This window comes from Gallus gallus, chromosome Z, assembly GCF_016699485.2.
Source record: "Gallus gallus isolate bGalGal1 chromosome Z, bGalGal1.mat.broiler.GRCg7b, whole genome shotgun sequence".
Taxonomy (NCBI): domain Eukaryota; kingdom Metazoa; phylum Chordata; class Aves; order Galliformes; family Phasianidae; genus Gallus; species Gallus gallus.
The window spans coordinates 32,493,899-32,515,584 of NC_052572.1; the positions used below are offsets into that span (position 1 = coordinate 32,493,899).

The following is a 21,686-nucleotide window of genomic DNA, read 5'->3' on the forward strand; positions in this document are numbered from 1 at the left end:
CTTCTTTGTCAACATGTTGAATTGACTTGTTACGGTGCCCTCATCATCTTTTAGTCATATTGAAGTAGATGAGCATTTTGATAGGCTCTGTTTACATGATATCTCTGTACACAACACAGTTCTTTGGTATTTAGAATTAGCAAGAACCGTGCTGAGAGTATTATAACTAGAACGATTTAAGTCATTTTTTTTAGAGAACCTCAAGTTCTTACTGCTCATGTATTACTTGAGACTCTATTACTCATGGGATCAAAAGTCTCTGAAGAACCTCTTGTTCAAAAAATACTAATAAGTCATTTAAAGTTGGACATGAAATTTCCAGAAGTACAGAAGTGACAAGGCTGTGTAGGAATATGTTTGGAAGAAAGGCTTGCATACTTTTGCTTTTATTTTCTGCAAGCCGTATTTCAGATAGGATTTAAAGCTGCAAACTGACTCAAGTGATTTTGAAAAAATATTCAAATGTAAATAGGCAATTTAAGAGGCATTTTCTTTCATCAGATCTTGAAATTCTAGCACTTCCAGATTAGACTTTCCATCATAGGAGAGAGTAAGAACAAGGAAGTGCTGTGTGGATCTACAGTATGGAATGGTTCAGTATCTTGAAAGGTCTTTTAAAGATGACCAGGCTCTGAAGAAGGTATTTGAGGCAGTTCAGGGAACCAAAATCTGTTATCACACAGAATTGGAACTCTGGGACTTGTGTTTTGAGGCTTCTAATTAAAAAAAAAAAAAAATATATATATATATATATATATATATTTTAACATTCATAATTGTTTCCCTTCACATTGTTTATTAGTTTGTCCTCACTCCATCATGTCTTGGAATGATCTCATATGTTCAACTTGATTAGAAGTTTAAATGTTTTTCTATTTTTTTCTGTAAGATTAGTCTTGTAGGTTTGTTTGAACAGAATCTGTACTGCAGTAAGTCAGAAAAAGTATAAATCACGTATTTTCCATACAAATATAATCAATTGAAACATATGCAAAGATTTTGAAATTTAATCTTTTAGTTAATTTTAGTCTTGTGTAGTACTACTGAATTCATTCACTTGACTGTTTTATTTTACCAGAACAAAGTCAATGAGAATTTAATCTTCACCTGTCAGTGTAAGATGTGTCACTTTCATTATCTTTTTCTTTATTTACTCAATGTAAGAATTAAATGCTCTTTGTGGTATACTTTGTGGTATACATTTATGTAAGTCATGTGTTTTATGCATCACAATATACATAGCTTAATGTTTTTGTTTTATCTTTGATCCTTTGTGTGCATATTCTTAAAATGTCTTTGCTTAAAGCATAAATTCTTTTCCCAGTAATTACAGACACAGTTCCTTGTGGAACTTCATTGTATTCTTATTTTATCTTTCAAAACGGTAACTTATATCAACTTATCTCTGCATGTTTCCTCTAAACCACTCTTCAGTGAAAGTAAAACAGAGATAATGTTTTGTTTTCTTTTTTTTTCCTCATCCCAAGAAAGCATCTTAAGCTACGGGGTACTCAGCAACTGGAATCCCAATTTTGAAATAGGATAATAAATTGATACAACACAGTTCCCCTAAAATTTTAATAAATTATAAATTATATTATAATAAATTATAAATAAATTTTAATAAATATTATTAGTTTATTTTTCACATGGTTAAACTGGTGATTCTAAATACAGGGGAAACAGTGGACCATCACTGGCAGTAAATACATGGGGAAATACTGTGTTTTCTGGTAGGCAAACTGTATCATGTAAAAAGATGTAGATGGAAGTGCTGTGGAAAATGAAGCAAAAACAGGTCATTGGCATATCAGTGTTTTCATATTTACCAAAAAGTTCACTTTGAAGGAGAGGTTTTTGGGAGATTTCTCATGTCTTCTTAGGTGGTAGGCATGGTTCCAGTTTTAGGTTAATTGCACTAAGCATTCAAACTAATCATTGTCATTTCAACTGAGGAAAAGAGATGGTCTTTGAAACTGAAATGTAGGACAGGACTAAATTTTTTAAGAGTTAAAATGATAAAGGTAGCTGATCTTGGATGAGATCAGCAATAGAGAACCATCAGAAAAAAAAAAAAAAGGAGGAGCCTTGGCAAAAGGAGGCACAACATTGCAATACCAGTTTCTTTTGGGTAAGACAAGAATGATTTTTTCCGTGTCTCAAAGGCTTCTCAGTTTACTGAGGTAAAATATAAAAATGTTGGACAATGTTTTTAGCTTTAAAGACGAATAGAAGGAGACCTATCTAGGGAAATGAAGAAACGACAGATTTGCTATTAATAGGAGTTATGGAGAGCATGAACTCAAAAATGATAATTCCAGTTTAATCACTGACATCATTGAAATGGTGGTATTTTGAAAGAGAAGTAGGAGAATGGCTGTGAAAAAATACTATCTGACTTTATCATGCCCTATTTCATGTGCTTGCTTACAGACAAATTGGTTCTTATATGTGTGAATGATATATTCTTTATGGTGAGAATCGAACTCTGAAGATAGCAGTAATCTTGTTTTATTTGCTCTGGACCTTTGGCTTTATTCTTGTAATGTATAATAATAAGAAATTATTTTACTTATTAAAAGCTATCATTATTATTTTCTCTGTTTACACTTTTAAGTAAATATTTTAATTCACTACAGCAACAGGAGATCTGCTGTACTACTGAATGTAAATAAGCTCTTCCATGCTTGTCATCTTACACTGATAGTATCATAAGACAAGTAATGACAGATTAAGACCTGCCTAGCAGAGGGAAAACTAAATTACAAGACTTTTATTAAGGCATAAATAAACCTATTAACTCTTATCTGGAATACCAATTAGTGGAAGGAGCACTGACAATTTTATTTATCAACATTAAACACAATTATTAATTACAGACCTGATGAATCTAGCAGTAAGCAGGACATGTTGGGTGTGCTGGGGCCTTAAGTCCATTATATGAGAAGGATGATTACCAAAATCCTGTGGGGAAATAAGTAATTGTAGCTGTAAAATTTTAATTGCCTTGGAATAAGGTAAATTATATTCTCTTGTCTCAGAATATAAATACTATGGCATTAAGGTACCAAGGCTCACTAATTTTGAACAGCAAATGATTTAGACATCTATGGAGGGGAGGGAAGAGGAATCAGAAAATGCTCAGAAATTTGCATTGTAAATATTATGATAAAGTGATTTACCATGTGCTATAACATCTGATATATTTGACCTGGCTTGCATTTTGCTTGCATCAGTCTTATATGTTTTATAAATCACAAAATTTGAACACGCAAGAAAGACTTAAGAATGTGTAGTGTTGGAGGAGAACATTTGAAAAGATACAGATAACAGTTATTTGTGAAACGAATCCTATTCTTTTAGATCCTATCCAATCTTACCCTTCCTATCCAAAGATTGACAGAATTAGACTGTTTACTGCTAAATACTGTATTTGCTCTGATACATTCCCTGGTCCTCAGTGTTCCATTATCTGAGGCAAATTTCCTGCTGATAGATGCTGTTTGTTGTTACAATGTTTTCTTCTGAAGAAATGAGTCTTCTAACCTCTTTGATGTTTTGTTGTTATTTCTTGAAGATCCAAAGTCTTGTCTTTCTGGACGCTTACTTGTAAGTGCAGCCAGGAACTCCTTTTCAAAACTTATGGACAAGCTTAATGTAATAATGGAGAGTGTTCCATTGGATAGCAGCAGGAGTGTTACTTATGTGGAGAAAAACTCCTTGATACAGAGGCTGGCTCATGGACTTCACAGAATAAATGCACGAGCCCTAGAAGCTGGATCGTGTGACAGACGGCCCATCATGGTATGCATGGTTATAGTGCTACTTCACGTAAACAGAATATTCACAGCATAAGTATTATGGTGAAACTCTCTTCGTAGTGCCATTAATTTTGTTCCAGATTTATAGGTCAGTTACACTGAAATCAGCTATATAGAGATTCAGAATTTGATTTGCAACACCCTAAAACATCATGCCTTGAATAGATCTTTTCTTCTGAAGCATAGGAATTTTAAGAAGGAATTTGATATGCACAAGAAAAAGTTGAAGTTCTATCAAAGTTATATTTGGTTTATAGGAACAGACTTGCTTTTAGCTACAAAGTGTTAAGGTTCTTTTCTTTTCTGTTAAGGTTACCTTCCACTGAAGATAACCTTCTCCTCCCTAATAGAAGTAAAAGGTTAAGGTTTCTCTTGCAGGGTCTGTCTTTTATTGTGAGTCTTGCATGAAAACAAGATACTTCTCTGAAAACAAAATATTCAATAACCGTCAAAGGTAGGTGAAATGGGTTCATGTTTTTGCACTCATGTATCTTCTAGAGATGGAGGACAAGACAGTAGTTTTGCATAATTTTCTTGGATATTACTGTTATTGATTTTATGAACAGTGTATAAATATAAAATGGCACAATTCTATAGCACATGAAATTCTTTCCATTTACCAACAGAAAAGCATAGCATCCTTGCAGAAGCAAATAGCTGAATTTACACAAAGACTTCATACAGTAGAGGTGGAACGCTGCTCACTGCGCCGAGAACTTGCAGAATTCAAGTTGAATTTCAGTAAGATGAAACAAGAGGCTGACAAAGCCCAGAGCCTGAAAGAGCAATTAAGTTTGTTTAAGCAATCTGTAAGTATATTTGATTTAGAGGAAACTGCTTACAGGAGTCCTCTCTTTTATGCATTTTTTTCAATTTGTATTCTTTTGAAAAACAAGTATAAAGCCAATCTACTATTAACAGAATTTTCCAGAAAACTTGCCTTGTAAATGTCACTAAACCATAAGCTTAGTGTGTTTAGAAGTGTCTTCTATCCACAGGAGTTTCACTTTGGTTTGCAGAATACGGTGTTTTGTGCAAATTACACATTTGGATTTCAGCAGTTCAAGTTTAGTTCCATATGTTAAAATGTTGATGTTATTTGTATGCCCTAAAAGAATTTATAGATTCCACATCAAAAGAGTAAATTTGGCTAGAATGAGGATACTAAATAAGTATGTTCATGACAAACTCATAAGCAACAATGTAATATTTTAAATTCTGCATTTATATGGTATTGAAAAATGACAAAAAAGGATTCTGTAGCTACATTGGTCAGAAAAGAAAGGCCAAGGAGAGTGTTCACCCTCTGATAAGTGTGAAGGGAGAATTGGCTTCAGCAGACTGGAGAAGGCTGTGGTACTCAGTGAGTTCTTTGATTCTTCACTGGCAGTCAGGCTTCCCACACTTCTCATACCCCTTAACCTCTAGGTGGGGACTTTGGGGAGCAAAATTTCTTTCACTGTAGGAGCAGATGAAGTCAGAGATAACCTCATTAGGCTAAATGTGTGCAACTCTATGGGGCCAGGAGCTGGCTGATGTTGTTGTCAAGCCATTCTCCATCATAGCTGAAAATTCATGGCTGTCAGGTGAAGTCCACGGTGACTGAAAAAAGGGAACATCAATTCTCTTTTCAAGAAAGGGAGAAAGGAAGACCTGGGGAACCACAGGCTGGAGCCTCTTGTCTGTGAGGCTTGGGAAGATCATGGGACGGATTTTTCTGGAAGCTGTGTTAAGGGACATGAAAGACGAGGTGATCTGAGACAGCCAGCCCACTTTCACTAAGAGCAGATTGTGCCTCACCAGTATGGTAACCTTCGATTGCTAGAGTGACAGTGTTGGAGAACAAGGCAAAGGAACTGATGTTGTCTAACCCACTTACGCAAGACCTCTGATGTAGTCCCACACCACATTCTTATCTCTAAGCTGATGAGATATGCATTTGGAGGCTGGACTGTTTGATGGATAAGGAATTGGTTTTACTGGTTGTATGGTCACAGTCAGAGGGTGGATCTATTTCCAGGGGGAGGCCAGTGATGAGTAATGTCTGCCAGGCTCTGTCTTGGTATCCATGCTCTTCAGCATCTTTATCAATGACTGAGACAGGGGGGTCGAGTACACCCTCAGCAAGTTTGCTGATGACACTGAGTGTTGTAGTAGATAGTATTGCAAGGTACTGCACTTGGGCTGGGGCAATCCCGGGTATTTATACAAAGTAGGTGAGGATCTCCTTATGAGTAGCTCTGTGGAGAAGGACCTGGGGGTCCTGGTAGATGAGAAGCTGGACATGAGCCAGCAGTGTCTGCTTGCAGCCTGGAAGGCTGACTGTGTTCTGGGCTGCATTAAAAGAGGAGTGGCCAGCAGGGAGAGGGAGGTGATTGTCCCCCTCTACTCAGCTCTTGTGAAGCCTCATCCTGATTATTGTGTCCAGGCATGGGGCCCCCAGTACAAAAAAGACATGGTGCTCTTGAAACGGGTCCTGAGGAGGGCCACTAAGATGATCAGAGGACTGGAGGATTGGTGAAGGAACAGATTGTCCAGAGAAGCTGTGGATGCTCCATCCCTGGAGGTGTTCAAGGCTATGTTGGCCCTGGGAACTTGATCTAGTGCGTGGCAAAGTGGCAAAGCAGGGTGGTTGGATCCCTTCCTACCTAAGCCGTACTATGATTCTATGGTTGTCGAAATATTATGGTAGAGTATTACTGTATCTTTGAGTATGAGTTGTACTGAGAGCTAGTTATTGCAAATTTCAGTTTGTCTGTTTCCTTATGGGAAGGAAGAAATCAAAAGGGCTTCTACACTCTCAAGTGCATTTATTCAACAAATTCCTCTGACCCTCTGAAGCAGCTAGAGGATTTGCCAAAGCACCATGGGTCTACTACCTTGTATGAAGCACTGTCTGGTCGGAATGAGAAGAAATGAGAAAAAGGTTCTTTAAACACTTAAAACCATTATGTACCAAGTAATGGGCATGTTCTCTGAGGGATTTAGTCTTCTCAGATCCTCACTGCCCTAGAACTTGAATTCTCTGTCCCCAGTATGTCCTTTTGTAAATTGCTGGTGTACTCCCCATCATCCTATTTCATCTGTGCCTTCAGTCCTTATTACAGTGAGAAATACTAGGTTGATTGGAAGCCTTTCTTTGCTTCTATTGCTTAAATTCAAAATTGATCTCGTATTTTAGCAGTTTGAGAAACTGGATGGATAAGTGTCCTTGTATACACCCTACAGGTGCCCAAAGCAGCAAAAATAGTTGTTTCTCAGAATGAGCAGTATTAGCTGTAATTGTGTACAAAGTTGACCTTGAGGCTTAGGTGGTAGAACTATTAGTGTGACCCAGTAAAAAAGCACTTCCAAATTATTTAATAGATTATTTCACTTCTTGTTCTTATGCAGTAAAATGATTTTTTTTAATTTAAATGAATAAGGCTATCTAATCATCTTCAGTTTTGTTCTTAATGGTTTTATCCCCTTTTACAGTTCTGGGGTGCTTAAATGAAACTGTCATTTAAATGTAGACGCTTTATTTCTTTCTTCTGATCCATATTGAGCAGAGGAGAAATGATCCAGGGAGGCATTTACCAGGGCTAATATTATGCACGCTGAAACGTGTGATGCTTATCTGCGTATTTCCTTTTTAATACTGATTTTTTTACAACCTGACTATGTTAATTTGGATAAAATAATTATTGCATACTGTTTACAATGCCCTAAATGCTTTTTTTTTTCCAAAAAAAAGTTGCCTACTGTTTAGTACTTTGTGATCTGCCTTCATGTTTAGAAACCTAAGTGTTCATCTTGAGCATGCTTTTATTTTAGAATTTTATATGCTAGCAAATAGAATTCTGAAAGTCAAGCATGTAAACAAATGAATATGGTTATGCAATCAAACACAATTTATTTCCCTTATCAGAAATTGATCGCTCACAAGAGGTTTGAAAGTGCATGTGAAGAATTAAATAATGCATTACATTGGGAGCATCAAGCACAAGTGCTGTTGAATGAACAGGCACAACAGCTACAGGAGTTAAATAATAAACTAGAATTGCACTCCAGTGAAGAAGCAGATAAAAACCAAGTCTTAAGTGAAACTGTAAAGGTAAGACGATTGTTCTTATTAAACAGACACCTGAAGTATACCTTTCTGTGAATAAGCAAAATCTTTCAGGTTTTGTTCAAATAAAATGTTAGTAGTAGTTTAATTCATACTGCTCAATCTCCTGGAGTTCTGTGGTACTTTCTTTCAAGATGAAACTTTAAGGTATGATTTCCTTTTTCTGTTTTTAGGAGTAGCTGATGTACAGCAGTATCAGTAATCTGTGAAGTATTTTGAGCTGACACTGTAGATAAGAGATGGGAGTTTTAACTGTCGTGAAGTGTTCACAGGCTAAAGGAAAAAGAAGAAATAAATGAGTGTGTTTCATAGAGATCATTAGAATATTTTAAAATCTCAATGAACTGTTTCCTGAATATAATCTTCGTGCAAATAGTGTATTTGCTAAGTTGTTAGGTGAGAGTAGAGAAAGAGGTCCCTTTTTCATCAGAAATTAAATTTTCACCAGACATGATCAGTAATGAAGAAAAAGAACTTGTTATCAGCAAGTTTGGTAACAAATAAAGGATCAGAGATGAACTAGGAGCTTTAAAACAAGATGGATAGCATGGGAACAGCAGAAATATTGTGTTGACATAATAATGTGTGGTGACCTTAACTCTGCAGCTTTTATTTATTTTTCATTTAAAGCAGGCTTTGCTGCTTCTGCCCCTTCTTCAGCATTACTATTGTTTTTTCATGTGCTGGTGTTTTTCTGTGAAATGATAGTTGAGCAGAAGAGACTACTTCACTGGTATTTGGAGAAATAAAAGCATTTACAATTCTGAGGAAGATTTAGGGAGGAAGTGATAAGAAAAGTCAAGAGACAGAATGAGAACCTAAAAGATGCAAACTACAAACCTAGTGTAAGTGTCAGAAAACTGGTGAAAGTACAACAATGAAAATGGAAGTCAAGGATGACAGTAGCCAAGTGTTATGGTTTGAAATGTTATGCAGTGGAGAATGCTGAAGGATATTGTTAAATTTAGCAAGAAGAGTTTTCATTAGAAGTCTTATTTACTGTATGAGTTGTATCTCACTAAAGGAGAAGGACAATGCAATTGCAACTTAACAGTTGGTTTTTATGATTTTCTTCTCTCTCATGTCCCTAGCTGTGGATGTTTCATTTCTGTGTTAGAGTAAATTAAACTTGTCTGTTTCAGATGGTTTGCTAATACTATTGCTTTTTTTTTTGTTTGTTTGTTTCAGATAAAATGAATTATGTGTAATCAATTAGGCTTGTTTGATTCCTTTGGAAATTTTTTATTTTTTAAATTGGTTATTGGTATCATAAAGAAGGGAAAGAATAGAAGACAGGTATTATTTGAAATCTTCATTTGAGTCTACTCTTAATACATTGCTGTATGGTACTCATCTTGATAAGTAAATCATTCCTTTGTATTTGTTTGGAGGAGATGAAACTAGAAGTCAATTGTAAGCGTTTAAAATACAGGATAAAGTTTTAAACAATTCTGTTAGATGCATTATTGGATACTGAATTAGATGTAGCAGCTTCTGGGCTTTATTAATGAAACCCCTAGAACATAACATTTTTTTGAGATGGCACTGGTCCTAAAGTACATTTATTTCTGCAACCCCTAATAATTGTTGCCTACTAGAACAACTTGCTTTAAGTGTAAAATGCTTGATTATAACTTACTGAAGCTTGTGAAGATACAGTAGCTAGTAGTCTAGCTGTTGTAATAGGATTAAGGCTACAAAAGCAGGCAAAATAAGCCTTAAGGCTGCAACTTTTACCACTTGCAGTTACACTGATTTGTTTTTAAATGCCTTAGTCTGTAGTTCACTCAGATCTTTCCATGGATGAGTTTGAACTAAACACAGTGGTAGGCTTGTTGCTGTATACATGGTAACTGCAGCAATTAAAGCAAGTCTGTTATTAACTTCTGTTTAAATACTGAAAGGTTGATTGCTGTCACAGAATTGTAGGGGTTTTAAGTTATTTCTGAAGATATCTAACTCTCCCTCTCTGCTAAAGCAGGTTCTCTACAGTAGATTACACAGGAAAGCGTCCAAGTTGGTTTTGAATATCTCCAGAGAAGGAGACTCCACAACCTCTCTGGGCATCTTGTTGCATTGCTCTGTCACTCCCAAAATAAAGAAGTTTTTTCTTGTGTTTGTACGGAACTTCCTGTGTTCAAGTGTGTGTCCATTGCCCCTTGTCCTGTCAGTGGGCACTGTTAAAAAGAGCCTGGCCTCATCCACTTGGCTCCCACCCATAAAGAATTAATGTGTGTATAAGATGCTCCCTCAGCCTTCTCTTCTCCAGGCTGAATAGCCCCAAGTCTCTCAACCTTTTCTTGTACTGAAGAGTCTCCAGGAGTCTAATCTTTGTGGCTCTCCACTGGACTCTCGTTAGAAATGACCTGTCTTTCTTGAACTGAAGAGCCTGGAACTGGTCAGAGTACTCTGGATATGACTTCACGATGGCAGAGTAGAGAGGGAAAATAACCTCCCTCGGTCTGCTGTCCATGCTCTTTTTAATGCACCCCAGGATACCATTGGCCTTTCTGGTCACAAGGGCACACTGATGGCTTGTAGCCAACCTGTTGTTCAACAGGACACCTACATTCTTCTCTGTAGAGCTCCCCTCCAACAGGTGATCCCCTAACCTGTACAAATTCAAACAGTTTTTCCTTCCCATGTATAGGACTCTACACTTCTTCTTGTTGAACTTTATCAGGTTCCTTTCTGTCCAGCTCTCAGTCTGTCCTTGCTGAATAGCAGCACTGCCTTCTGGTGTATCAGCCACTCCTCCAAACTTTGTATCAGCAAACTTGCTGAGGGTGATCTCCATGTCATTGATGAAGATGTTGAACAAAATTGGACCCAGTACTGATCCCTGGGAAACACCACAATCTATAGGCTTCCAAACAGAATCTGTGCCGTTGATCACAACTTTCACTGTCCTTCAGCCGGTTCTCAGTCCACCTCACTGTCCACTCATCTGTGCTATGCTTCCTAAGCTTACCTTTGAGAATGTTATGGGAGGCAGTATCGAAAGCACTGCTGAAGTCAAGGTAGACAACATCCACTGAGCTTCCCTTATATACCCAGCTGGTCATGATATCCTAGAAGGGTACCTCATTGGTCAAACATGGTCTCCCCTTGGTGATTCTACATTGACTGCTCCTGATAACTTCTACTTGCTTTGAGATGGCATCTAGAATAAGTTGTTCTAAGGGATAGAGGTGAGGCTGACTGGCCTGTGGTTTCACACTTCCTCCTTCTTACCCTTTTTGAAGATTTGAGTGACATTGGCTTTCCTGTAGTCCTCAGGCACCTCTCCTCTTCTCTGTGACCTTTCAAAGATGATAGAGTGTGATTTGGCAGTCTCTTCTGGCAGCTCCATTAGCATTCATGGATGCATCCTCTTGAGGAACATGGATTTGTGTGCAACAATTTTGCCAAGATGATCTCTGATCAGATCCTCCTTCACCAAGGGGAAGCGTTCTGCAGAAGCAGACTCTCTTACTTCCAGGATCTTGGAGTTCTGAGGGGCAGTCTTAGCATTAAAGACTGAAGAAAAGAAGGCATTCAGTAACTCCCCCTTAGTGTCCTTGTTACCAGGGCATCTACCTCACTCAGCAGCAGGCCTACATTTCCCCTAGTCTTCCTTTTGCTATTGACATAGGTAAAGAAGTCTGTCTTGTTGTCCTGCCTTGCCAAATTTCATACCTAGTATGCCTTAGCCTTCCTCATTGCATCCCTGAGTACCGTGACAGTGTTCCTATATTCCTCACATGTTACCAGGCTCCTTTTCCACATTCTGTAGACTTTCTTCTTCCATTTGAGCTTTTCAGTGAGCTCATTGCTTATCCATATGGGTCTTCTTTTACCTTCACCTGGTTTCATTTCACTTGGGTATGCATCGATCTTGTGTTCAAAAGAAGTGGTGCTTGAATGTCAGCCAACTCACTTGGGCCCTCTTACCTTCCAATACCTGCTGGATACCTTCAGGTAGGTCCTTGAAGAGATCAAAGTTGGCAATCTTGAAGACCAGAGTCTTCCTACTAATTGCTTTGTTTCTTCTGTGTAAAATCCTGAACTCCGTGATCTCGTGGTCACTGCATCCATGACAGCTCCTTTACATTCCCAGCCAGTCCTTCTTGTCTGTAAGAACGAGATCCAACAACATGCCTCTCCTTATTGGCTCCTCCACTACCTGGCTCAGAAGATTATCAGCCACACAGTGCAGAAAGCTCTTAACTATGTCAGCCTGGCAGTGTTGCTTTTCCAGCAAATACCAGCATGGCTGAAGTCCCTCAGGAGAGCCAGGTCCTGTGATTGTGAGGCTACTTTCAGCTGTCTGTAGAAGATGTCATCAACTTCCTCTTCCTGATCAGGCAGCCTGTAGTAAACACACAGAATAGTGTCACACATATCAAGTCTGCCCCTTAATTCTTGCCCGTGTGCTCTCCACTCATTCATGATTAATTTCTGGGCGTAGCTTGATACGTTCCACTTGCTCTCTCACAAAAAGAGCAACTCCATCACCATGCCTTGCTGATTGACTTTCCTAAAAGGTACGTTGCCATCTACGACAGCATTCCAGTCATGCTTTCAGTGCATTCAGTGGTCCTACCATATCTGTGTGATCTCAGTGAGATCATGGTCCTGCAAGCACACAGAGATAATTCTTCCTGTTTATTCATCGTTCTGTGTGCATTGGTACACAGGTACTTCAGAAAATAAGTTTCTTAATTCCTTCACAACTGTAGCTAATCTAGTTACTTTGGCTGTAAAAACCTGTACCTGTGGCTGTATCAAGAAAGGAAATGAGCAGTTATAGTAGCATGACAGCACACATTCATAATGTAGAGTTTCTTGACCTCTTATTGTGAATAGATGATTTTATAATGCATAGTTCCTAAATCATCTCCCATTCAATTTTTAATCACTGTTTTTTTACAGTCTCTGTGTTAACTAAAAAATGAGTTTCAAACCCATGCTATATATAAACCTTTTAAATTCAAGCATGAGTCTAACACAAACTATGAGTACTTACAGAGGGGTAAAAACAGTTCTTTTTATTTTGAGCTTTTTGTAGTTTAACCCCAGTAGGCTGCTAAGCCCTATGCAGCAACTGGCTCATTCCCCTGTAGCAAAGGTAAAAGACTTCGAAGGGCAAAAGTGTAAAAACTCATGGATTAAGATAAAGGCAGCTTAATAAACAGCAGAAGCTATGCATAAAAATAAAGCAAACTAAGGAGTTCATTCTCATTGGCAAACACATGCTCAGTCATTTCCAGGAAGGCAGCCTCCATCATAAATAATCGGTTACTTACAAACATGAAAATGTGTAATGTTCTCTCCCACTTTTCTTATGGTTTTTTGTTTGTTTGTTTGTTTGTTTGTTTGTTTTTGTGCTGAGCATATCATCCTTCTGGTCATCTATGCTGATTGTGTCTCCTCCCAGCTTCTCGTGCACCCTCAGCCTCCTTACAGGTGGTATGGTGTGAGAAGCAGCAGTCTGACTGTGCAAGCAGTTCTCAGCAACAGGAAAAACATTAGTGTGTTATCAAACCGTTCTTGAAACAAATCCGAACTATAACACCATACAAGCTACTGTGAAGAAAACTAACTCTATCCTGACCCAAATCAAGGCAGAGTAATACTGTGCTACATATATAGATATATATTGTTTCTTCTTGTTTTTGCTGTTTGATTTAAGAAAATGTCTATAAGCTTTTTACCCCAGTTTACCATAACCCCACTTTCTTCGTGGCTTTATTTGTGACTGGCAGAGACAATTTCTACCTCTGCCCTAATGTTTTAACAGGTAGACCTCTTCTCTTGGCTAATTTTTTTTTTTCTTTAACTTAATATACATTTCTGTAGCTCTTATTCTGCAGTCCAGAGGAATAATTTTATCTCTACTAATGGGAGCTTGTAAAGTGGATCCTGTAAAACTTGGTGTTCTTACAGTTTAATTTTTTTTTTATAGTATATAAGTTTAGAAAATGGTGATTCTGCACTGAAAAAATACAATAGAAAAATATGCTTTCTTGTATGTTATAAGATAAAAATAATCATCAGTTTAGACTAAGCACATACAAAAATTTGTAGTCTTGAAGTCTTCATTCATAGTTTTTAAAGCAGTGAAAAAGGAAAAAATGAAATATTTGGCACTTTTCCCTTTTATAACTTATTTTGAAATATACCCACACTTCAGTAACAATCAGTAAGGAAATATTTTGGTATTCGTATACTTTCATAGAGTGGTCTTATTAAAGGAGTAATACTTAATTTCTCAGCTTTATCAGTTCAGATTTTAATCCTGTATATTTTTATCTTCTTAATGGCATATACCATGGAGACGTCTGAGGTAGCCAATTACATTTCAAGGTCAGCTGGAACTAAGTAACTCTTTTACACCACTTCTTGTTTTTATTAGATGAACTAAATTGCTAGCTCCAATTCCCCTTTCTTTGAAGAGAGACTTTTACACAAATGCTGAATAGGCAGCTAAAATAGGCATAGTTTTTATCTCTTATACAAGCATGTTTTTGGTCCAATACCGTTGTTTTTCTCCCTGTTGACAGGCATTGTTTGTATTTAGACGTTAGTGCGTGTCATAAAAAACATGGATTTTTAAGCTTTAATTTATAGAACATCTTGTAAATTCTTAGTTAATAAATCTGTGTGCATTTAAGGTTTCAAATGCAATATGTCATCCATCTTCTGACTGATCAACCTTAAAACTGACCTGCTTGTTTAAGAAGATTGTATCCTGACTGAACTTTATTTTCATTTACTCTTCTGAATTTAGTGAAGCCGCTGTTGATTCATGTTAATGAGAATAATCTCATCCACGGGCTTTGATATCACCACAGAAAAAACATTTTCTGATGGGAAGGTTTGGAGTGATTTTTTTAACTGGCTATTTTGTTTAAATCATTATAAGCATATTCTGTGTTCAGAAGGTATAGAATCCCTTGCTGAGCAGAGTCATCCAGATAAATTAGATTCTGGTGGAGAATGGGATTTCTAGATTTCTTAGAGTGAATGTTTTCTCTGAGCAGCCTTTCTCTCATCTTAGTACGGATTTTAGGTGAAAGTGGTACATAGCTTGCAGGATTTCCATAGAATCATAGAATCCCCAAGGCTAGAAGAGACTTCTAAGACTATTCATTTCAACCATCCACCTACCACCATATTTCCTCTCTAAACCCTGTCCCTTACTAAGGCATCATTTTGTTGCTTTTCCTCTTCGTATGTTTTTAGACACATGTTTTTTTTCTAACTTACAGAAAGGTCAACAGGCTTCCCTTATGTGAGGAGTAAAATACGTCAGTTTGGAAAGAGCCCTCAAATATAATCTAGTCCAACTACCTGACCGGGCTAACCAGAAGTTAAAGTATATTATTGAGCATATTATCCAGGTCAAGGACCCCCAGCACAAGGAGGACATGGAGTTGTTTGGAGTGGATCCAGAGGAGATCACAAGGATGGATGATCATAGGGCTGGAGCACCTCTCCTGCAAAGAAAGGCTGATAGCCTGGAGAAGAGAAGACTCTGAAAAGACCTCGCTGCAGCATTCTAGTCCTTCAGGAGAGCTTATAAACAAGAGGGAGATGACTTTTTCCACGGGCAGATAGTGATGAGTAAAGGGGAAATTGTTTGAAACTAAAAGAGGGGGATATTCAGGTTAGGTGTGAGGAGGAAATTCTTTACTCACAGGATGGTGAGGCCCTGGCACATGCTGCCCAGAGTAACTGTGGATGCTCCATACCCGGAGGTGTTCAAGGCCACATTGGATGGGGCCCTGGGCAGCCTGAGCTGGTGGGTGGCGGTTCTTCTAATGGCAAGGTGGTTGGAACTGATTTGTCTTTTAAGGTCTCTCTCAAATTATCCTGTGATTCCGTGACTGAGGGTGTTACCCAAATTCCTCTTGAATTCTGGCAGCATTCAGTGCTGAGGTGACATGGCATCAGTCACCTCACTAGGAAGCCTGTTCTGATGTTAGACCACCCTTGTGGTAAAGCATGCCCAGTTTGACACCCCTCTGGTGCAGCTCTGTGTCATACTCATCCTGTCAACATTTCCCAGGAGCAGAGCCCAGCCCCTGCTTCTCCTCCACAGGGAGCTGAAGAGAGCAGTGAGATTGCCTCTTGGCCTCCTCTTCTCCAGACTGAGTGGCCCAAGTGCACTCAGCCTCCCCTCACTGAACATGACTTCTTGCCCTGGTACCAGCTTTGGTGCCCTCCTCTGGAGGTTTTCAAGGGTCTTAACATCCTTTTTATATTGTGGATAACAGAACTGTGTACAATATTAAAGGTGAGGCTGCACTAACACTAGATATAGCAGGTGACTGGCTGGCTGTTCTGTATTTAATGCACCCCAAAATGAGGTTGGCTGCCAGGGCATGCTGCTGGCTCTTGCTGAGCCAGCTGTCATGAGCACTCCCAGATCCTTTCTGCTGAGCTGCTCTCCAACCACTCATCTCTCAGTCTGTGACTGTGTCTGGCGCTGCTCCATCCCAGGTGCAGAACCGGGCATTTTACTTCCTTGAACTTCATGCCATTGCTGATCACCCAGTGTTGTGATCTATCTACATCCATCTGCAAGGTTTCTTATCCTGTCAAGTTGTCAACAGCACCTCCCACTTGAGTATCATCAGCAAAATTGCTGAGGATGCACTTCACACCTCCATTCAGATTTTTAACAAAAATAATGAACCTGTCCTAGAACTGAGCCCTGGGGAACACTGCTAATGCCTGTCAGCCAGCCAGGTACAGCCACTATAGTCCTTTGAGCTCTACTGTTGAGCCAGTTCATCACCCAGCATAACTTGAACCTGTTTGTGTCACAGTTGGAAAATTTCTCCAGGAGCATGCCGTGAGGGACAGTATTAAAGGCCTTACTGGAATCCAGAAGGATTATATCCACTGCCTTCCCTTCATCCACCAAGTGGATGACCCTATTTTAGAAAGAGGTTGAATTTCTAAGGCTCAGCTTTCCTTGGCAGCAGGACAGGAATGCCACAAAGGTGCATCAGGGGAGAGCCAGGTGAAACTGTGTTGAGTATGCCTGGTAACAGCTTTGTTCTTTTAATGCTTTTCAGTATCCCCCAGGATAATGTTCTCCATAACTTTTTGCAGAACTGAGATTGGACTAGTAGATCTGTAGTTTTCCAGTTCTTCTCTCAAGTAGCTTAATATAATGTTGGCTAGCTTTCAGTCAGCAGGGACGTCCCCAGACTCCTGAGACGTTTGGTAAATTGCTGAGAAGGGGCTAGGTAACTCTTTCAGCACTCTCAGATGTAGAATGGCTTAGGTTGGAAGGAACCTCAAGGATGGTCAAGTTCCAACCGCACTGCCAGAGACAGGGGGACCAAATGCTAAATCAGATTGCCCAGGGATCCATCCAACTTGGCCTTAAACACCTTCAGGGATGGGACATCCACAACCTCTTCAGGCAACTTGTTACATCACCTCACCATTCTCTCAGTAAAAAACATCCCTCCCCCAACATCTAATCAAATCTCCCTTTCTTTAATTTGAAACCATTTCCCCTTGTTCTGTCACTATCTACCTGTGTAAACAGCTGGTTTCCTCATGTTTATAAACTCCTTTTAAATATTCCATCTGTCCTGGTGTTCTTATGGATATTGAGCTGATATAGCTGTTCCCTTGCGATTTTGGTTACTACATATGAAAAGTCACTGCTCTACTCCAGTCATGGTCCTCCATCTCTAAAATCCAGGCAGCCCAAGATCTGCTGTTGCAGTTAAATAGTGGGGTGAAAGGCATTAAATGCCTTTGCCATTTCTTCCTTCGTTGTTAGGTGACAGCTGCTTCAAGTATCAGTCTAGTGTTTTCCTTTGACCTTCTGTTGCTCTTGATACACTTGAAGAAGCCTTTTTTTGTTGTCTGACACAATGTTAGCCAGTGTCAACTCAAGCTGAGCTTTAGCTTTATTTGTTTTCTCCCTGCAGATGTGAACCACAGTTCTGTAGTCCAAGTGATTTTCTTGCTTCTCAAACATGAGCTGCAGAGATTACAATCACTGTAAAAAGAGTAATTGTTTTTTGATTTTTTTTTAACTTGTCTGGTGTCTTAATTTTAAAAGCTGTTAGGGTTTGGCCCCACTGATCTGTACTTTTGATTCCCAGAAAGTTGTTTGTCACTTTAGCAAGGAAGTATATTTCTATGCCTTGTTATTCTTCAAAGAAAACAATGACTACTATTAATCAAATTTAGCATGTTAAAGAGAAGCAAGCTCTGTTCTGAATAGGTTGGAAACTAAAACTCATAATTCATTAATTATTATTTTTTTTAAGTTTATAATTTATAGGGTAGCTAGGAGCAGATTAGCATTGGCATCTGCCCTATTCTTCTAGTCAAAAGAGGTCATTTGTTTTCTTACTATAACAAATTACAGGTTAAACAGCTTTGTTAGATATTTCAATTTTCATTAACACTCTCTGTAAAATACATGAGCCTACTCATTCCCCTTCGTTTACATAACTTCCACCACTGATAACTTATGGAACAGTCTTCAAGGAGTTCGATCATCTGATGTTCTTCCCTAAAGCTGGTCCTTTGTGCTTTCTTGCTTACAAATTTTCCTTCATCACACATGGAACTTGGGAAAGTGAGATGTCTTCCCAGGCATCCTCCTAGTAACCACTGTCTTTACGTAACTGGTGAGTCAAATAGAGAGCATCTTTTTCTAAATGGAGCCTGAGAGCTTCCCTTTACAGAATGGAACTGACATAAACTGTATTGAGGTCTGCATTCTGTTCTTTGGTCTACGCTTCGGTATGTCCTGTCAGAATGTTTATTTGTGTTGCTTCTCTGGTTAGCCATTCTGGATCGAAGGATTGCCCTGTTTTTTTTTCATTCTGGGGATCACCTCCAAGAATATTGATCTCCTGCATTTCCTCACTGAACTAACTTTCCATTCTTCTATACCTAGAGCATTTGTCAATGTAAGTACAGATTGTCTGGAGGAGCTAACATGGCCTTTAGAAAAGTATCATGCTTGCTCTGTAGTTGTCAGTGAAGTAACTGAGCAAGGAAGTTGTTTGAGGTCTGCCTTAACTTTTCTGAATTAAGCTTTTTGGAAGAAACGTAACTGCTGAGCAGAATAGGAAAAACAGTAAGGTTTGCAGTGATGAGCTAGTGTGTATATAACCAAACACAAAGTTCCACACAGCAATTAAAAGTTTGTGTATGATTTAAACGTAATTCAATTAGAAGTTTTATTTTGAGATGATATTGGCGTTACCATTTCATTATGGTTTTATTTCTCTGCAGTTCCTTTTTTGTCCAGTTTTGTGAGTTGAACATACCAGAAATAATTCACTGTAACTAGAAAAATGCTAAGATTTTACAGGGAAATTGGAATACTTATTTCATATAAAAATGATTTTTTTGTCTTTTTTTTTTAAATTGCTCTATTTTAAAATGTTGTATTGATTAGCATTAAGGATATTACTAAGGCAAATTCTGTACTACCTTAAAAGAAAATGATCTCCAAAATTGCACCTATTTTACAGCGAGAGAAGAGTGAAAAGAACAGCTACTTTATGACATTCATGGTAAATTCAGTCAGGTGTAAAGATAATTTATCTATTAAAGAAAAGGACATCTGTGTCATATTTTATTTTTTGATGTGTGAGAGGGTTAAAGATAACAGATTGCTGTTCTCACCACTGTGACAATTACTGTGTAATGTAGACACTGAAAAAGAACTCTGAATAGGTCATTTCATTTCTACTTATGATTACTGTAGTTAATTTTTAAGGAGCTAATCATGACTGGGAGTTAATTTCCAGCTAATCACGCACTTAGGTCCCCGTCCAGTAAAGCAAGTGATCAAGACAGGTAGAACTGTGCCTAGGAATAATACAGCTAATATGGAAACAGGAACTGCAGGTAAAATGAGGTGGTTTGCAAGTTACTTCTGAACAGATGGCTGGGACCTTGTTTTCTTGGGGTCAAACTTATTACTGACTGCCACACAGTGAAAATCTACAATTTTCAGTGTAGTAGTGTTGCCCATTTCAGACAGTACTATGTATGTCTTGAGTTCTGTTTGCTACACTGTCACTTAGAAAAAAATAATTCTGACATTCTGTCCCAGCTTAAATAAAAAGAAAACAAAGCACTCCAAACTTTAAGAAAGTAATTTTAAAAAATGTTTTAAAAGTAACTTCCTGCATTTTCCAAGTTTTCCATCTGCAGGAACTGTTTTCCTTCCTTCAGCGAAGGGAAAATAAATGGAATAATATCAGGATCTAAAGGCTTTGTGATTTTATCACTGCATTGCAATTATACTAATAAACACCTCTGTCCGTGACCTTGGAATTTATAGTGCAGTGAGAAAGATTTATTGACATGTAGTTTGGAAGAAAAATGGGATTATTATATAATTACAGGTTGTGGTTATTAAGTATATGTACCTGCATACCACTTATCCCTGTTATTTCAAGACCTTCAACCATCTTTCAGATTTCACAGAAGAACACAGAAAGGCTTCTTAAAATCCAGTTCCTAGGAGATGTCTGTTATTTTATTGTCTGTACTACAAAGTAACTTTGTTACCTTGGGATGCACAGAGGAAATCAATAGATCTCTAAAACAGTATTTGATACATTCTTTTTTAATGTTCTGAACACAATTTTTGCAAGTCATTTATGTATCAGTGTCTATTACTTTCTGCTTCACAGGTTCTTGGCGTACAAGTCCTGTATATGTAGATTTTCTTCTCGTTGTTAACTAGGCTTCCTCTCGGATTCTTCTACTTTTTCACCCTAGTCAGATCTCCCTTACTATTTTTGAGAAGTTAACTGTGTAGATTTCTTGTTTATCTCCTTGTAAAACCATAACTAACTCAAAGCAGTTTACAGGATGTATTTGTGAAAAACCTAAAGAGGTTGGTCAGGGTTGTCACATGAATCTTACTACTGTCTTAGTTAAGCAGTTTTTAGAACTTTCCAGCTGAAGTTAAGCCCACCTTATTAGTTTTTCTTTTTGTCTGTAGACTATAAAATAAGTAGTTAAGTGATTTAAAACTGACAAATTTCAGTTTCTCAATTCCAGTGTAAGTTCCAATGTATTCCAAGTTAGCAGTTGTATTAGTGTTGCTTTGATAGGTGAGTAAATCTGAATTCTTTTCCAAATTTTGTACCATTTTGATGTCATTTTGTCTTATTTATGAAATATATTGAAAGTGAAGAATGTGAGTAGTGATTCAATTTAATAGTCGCAGTGATTTATTGTTATCAATGTTTGCCATGTCTGCTTCAGGATCTATGAACGCCGTACTCAGAAAAATGTATTCCTCATTTACACTTTATGTTCTGTTGGCACTTGGTATGACACAGAGTATATCCAGAGGGAAGGGAGATGCCCAATCAATATGCCTTTATAGCACTTTGATCTTCTTGCTGAATACTGGGATGTAATATATCTTTCATTCTTTCTCAACAGAACCATTTAGAAGTTGCCCTTTGTGTTAGTTTCCACTTTACTCTATCTGTTCTTTCAGCGGAGAGGACTGTTGTCCAGTTTTTAATGAAGGAGTGACCTTTTAGTATGAAATGATGTATTTATAAATTCATCCTTATTTTATTGATGTTTAAAAAGTAAAAGGGATAACGTGAATCACAAAAGTATGTTTTCCTCCTGCAGGTAGTTCATTGGTATGGTGTGGTTGGCTTAATATTGAAATTAAGTATGCATATACTAAACAGCATTTGTAGCAGTTTGTTGGAACACATGTACTCAAATAGTAATATGCA

The 21,686-nt window shown here is 38.0% G+C and overlaps 1 protein-coding gene across 10 annotated transcripts in view; it reads left to right on the forward strand.

Moving 5' to 3' along the window:
- The window catches only part of CCDC171 (coiled-coil domain containing 171), a 253,486-nt gene that overhangs the window by 72,029 nt on the left and 159,771 nt on the right, over window positions 1-21,686 (forward strand). For all 10 annotated transcript variants that reach the window (XR_005843077.2, XM_004949106.5, XM_040656232.2 and 7 more), the window contains 3 exons: window positions 3,578-3,804; window positions 4,448-4,630; window positions 7,732-7,917. Coding sequence is in view for 9 of the 10 variants with exons in the window: in XM_004949106.5 (XP_004949163.2) it covers window positions 3,578-3,804; window positions 4,448-4,630; window positions 7,732-7,917 (596 nt within the window). In the remaining variant the exon portion in view is untranslated. The remainder of the gene's footprint in view (window positions 1-3,577; window positions 3,805-4,447; window positions 4,631-7,731; window positions 7,918-21,686) is intronic.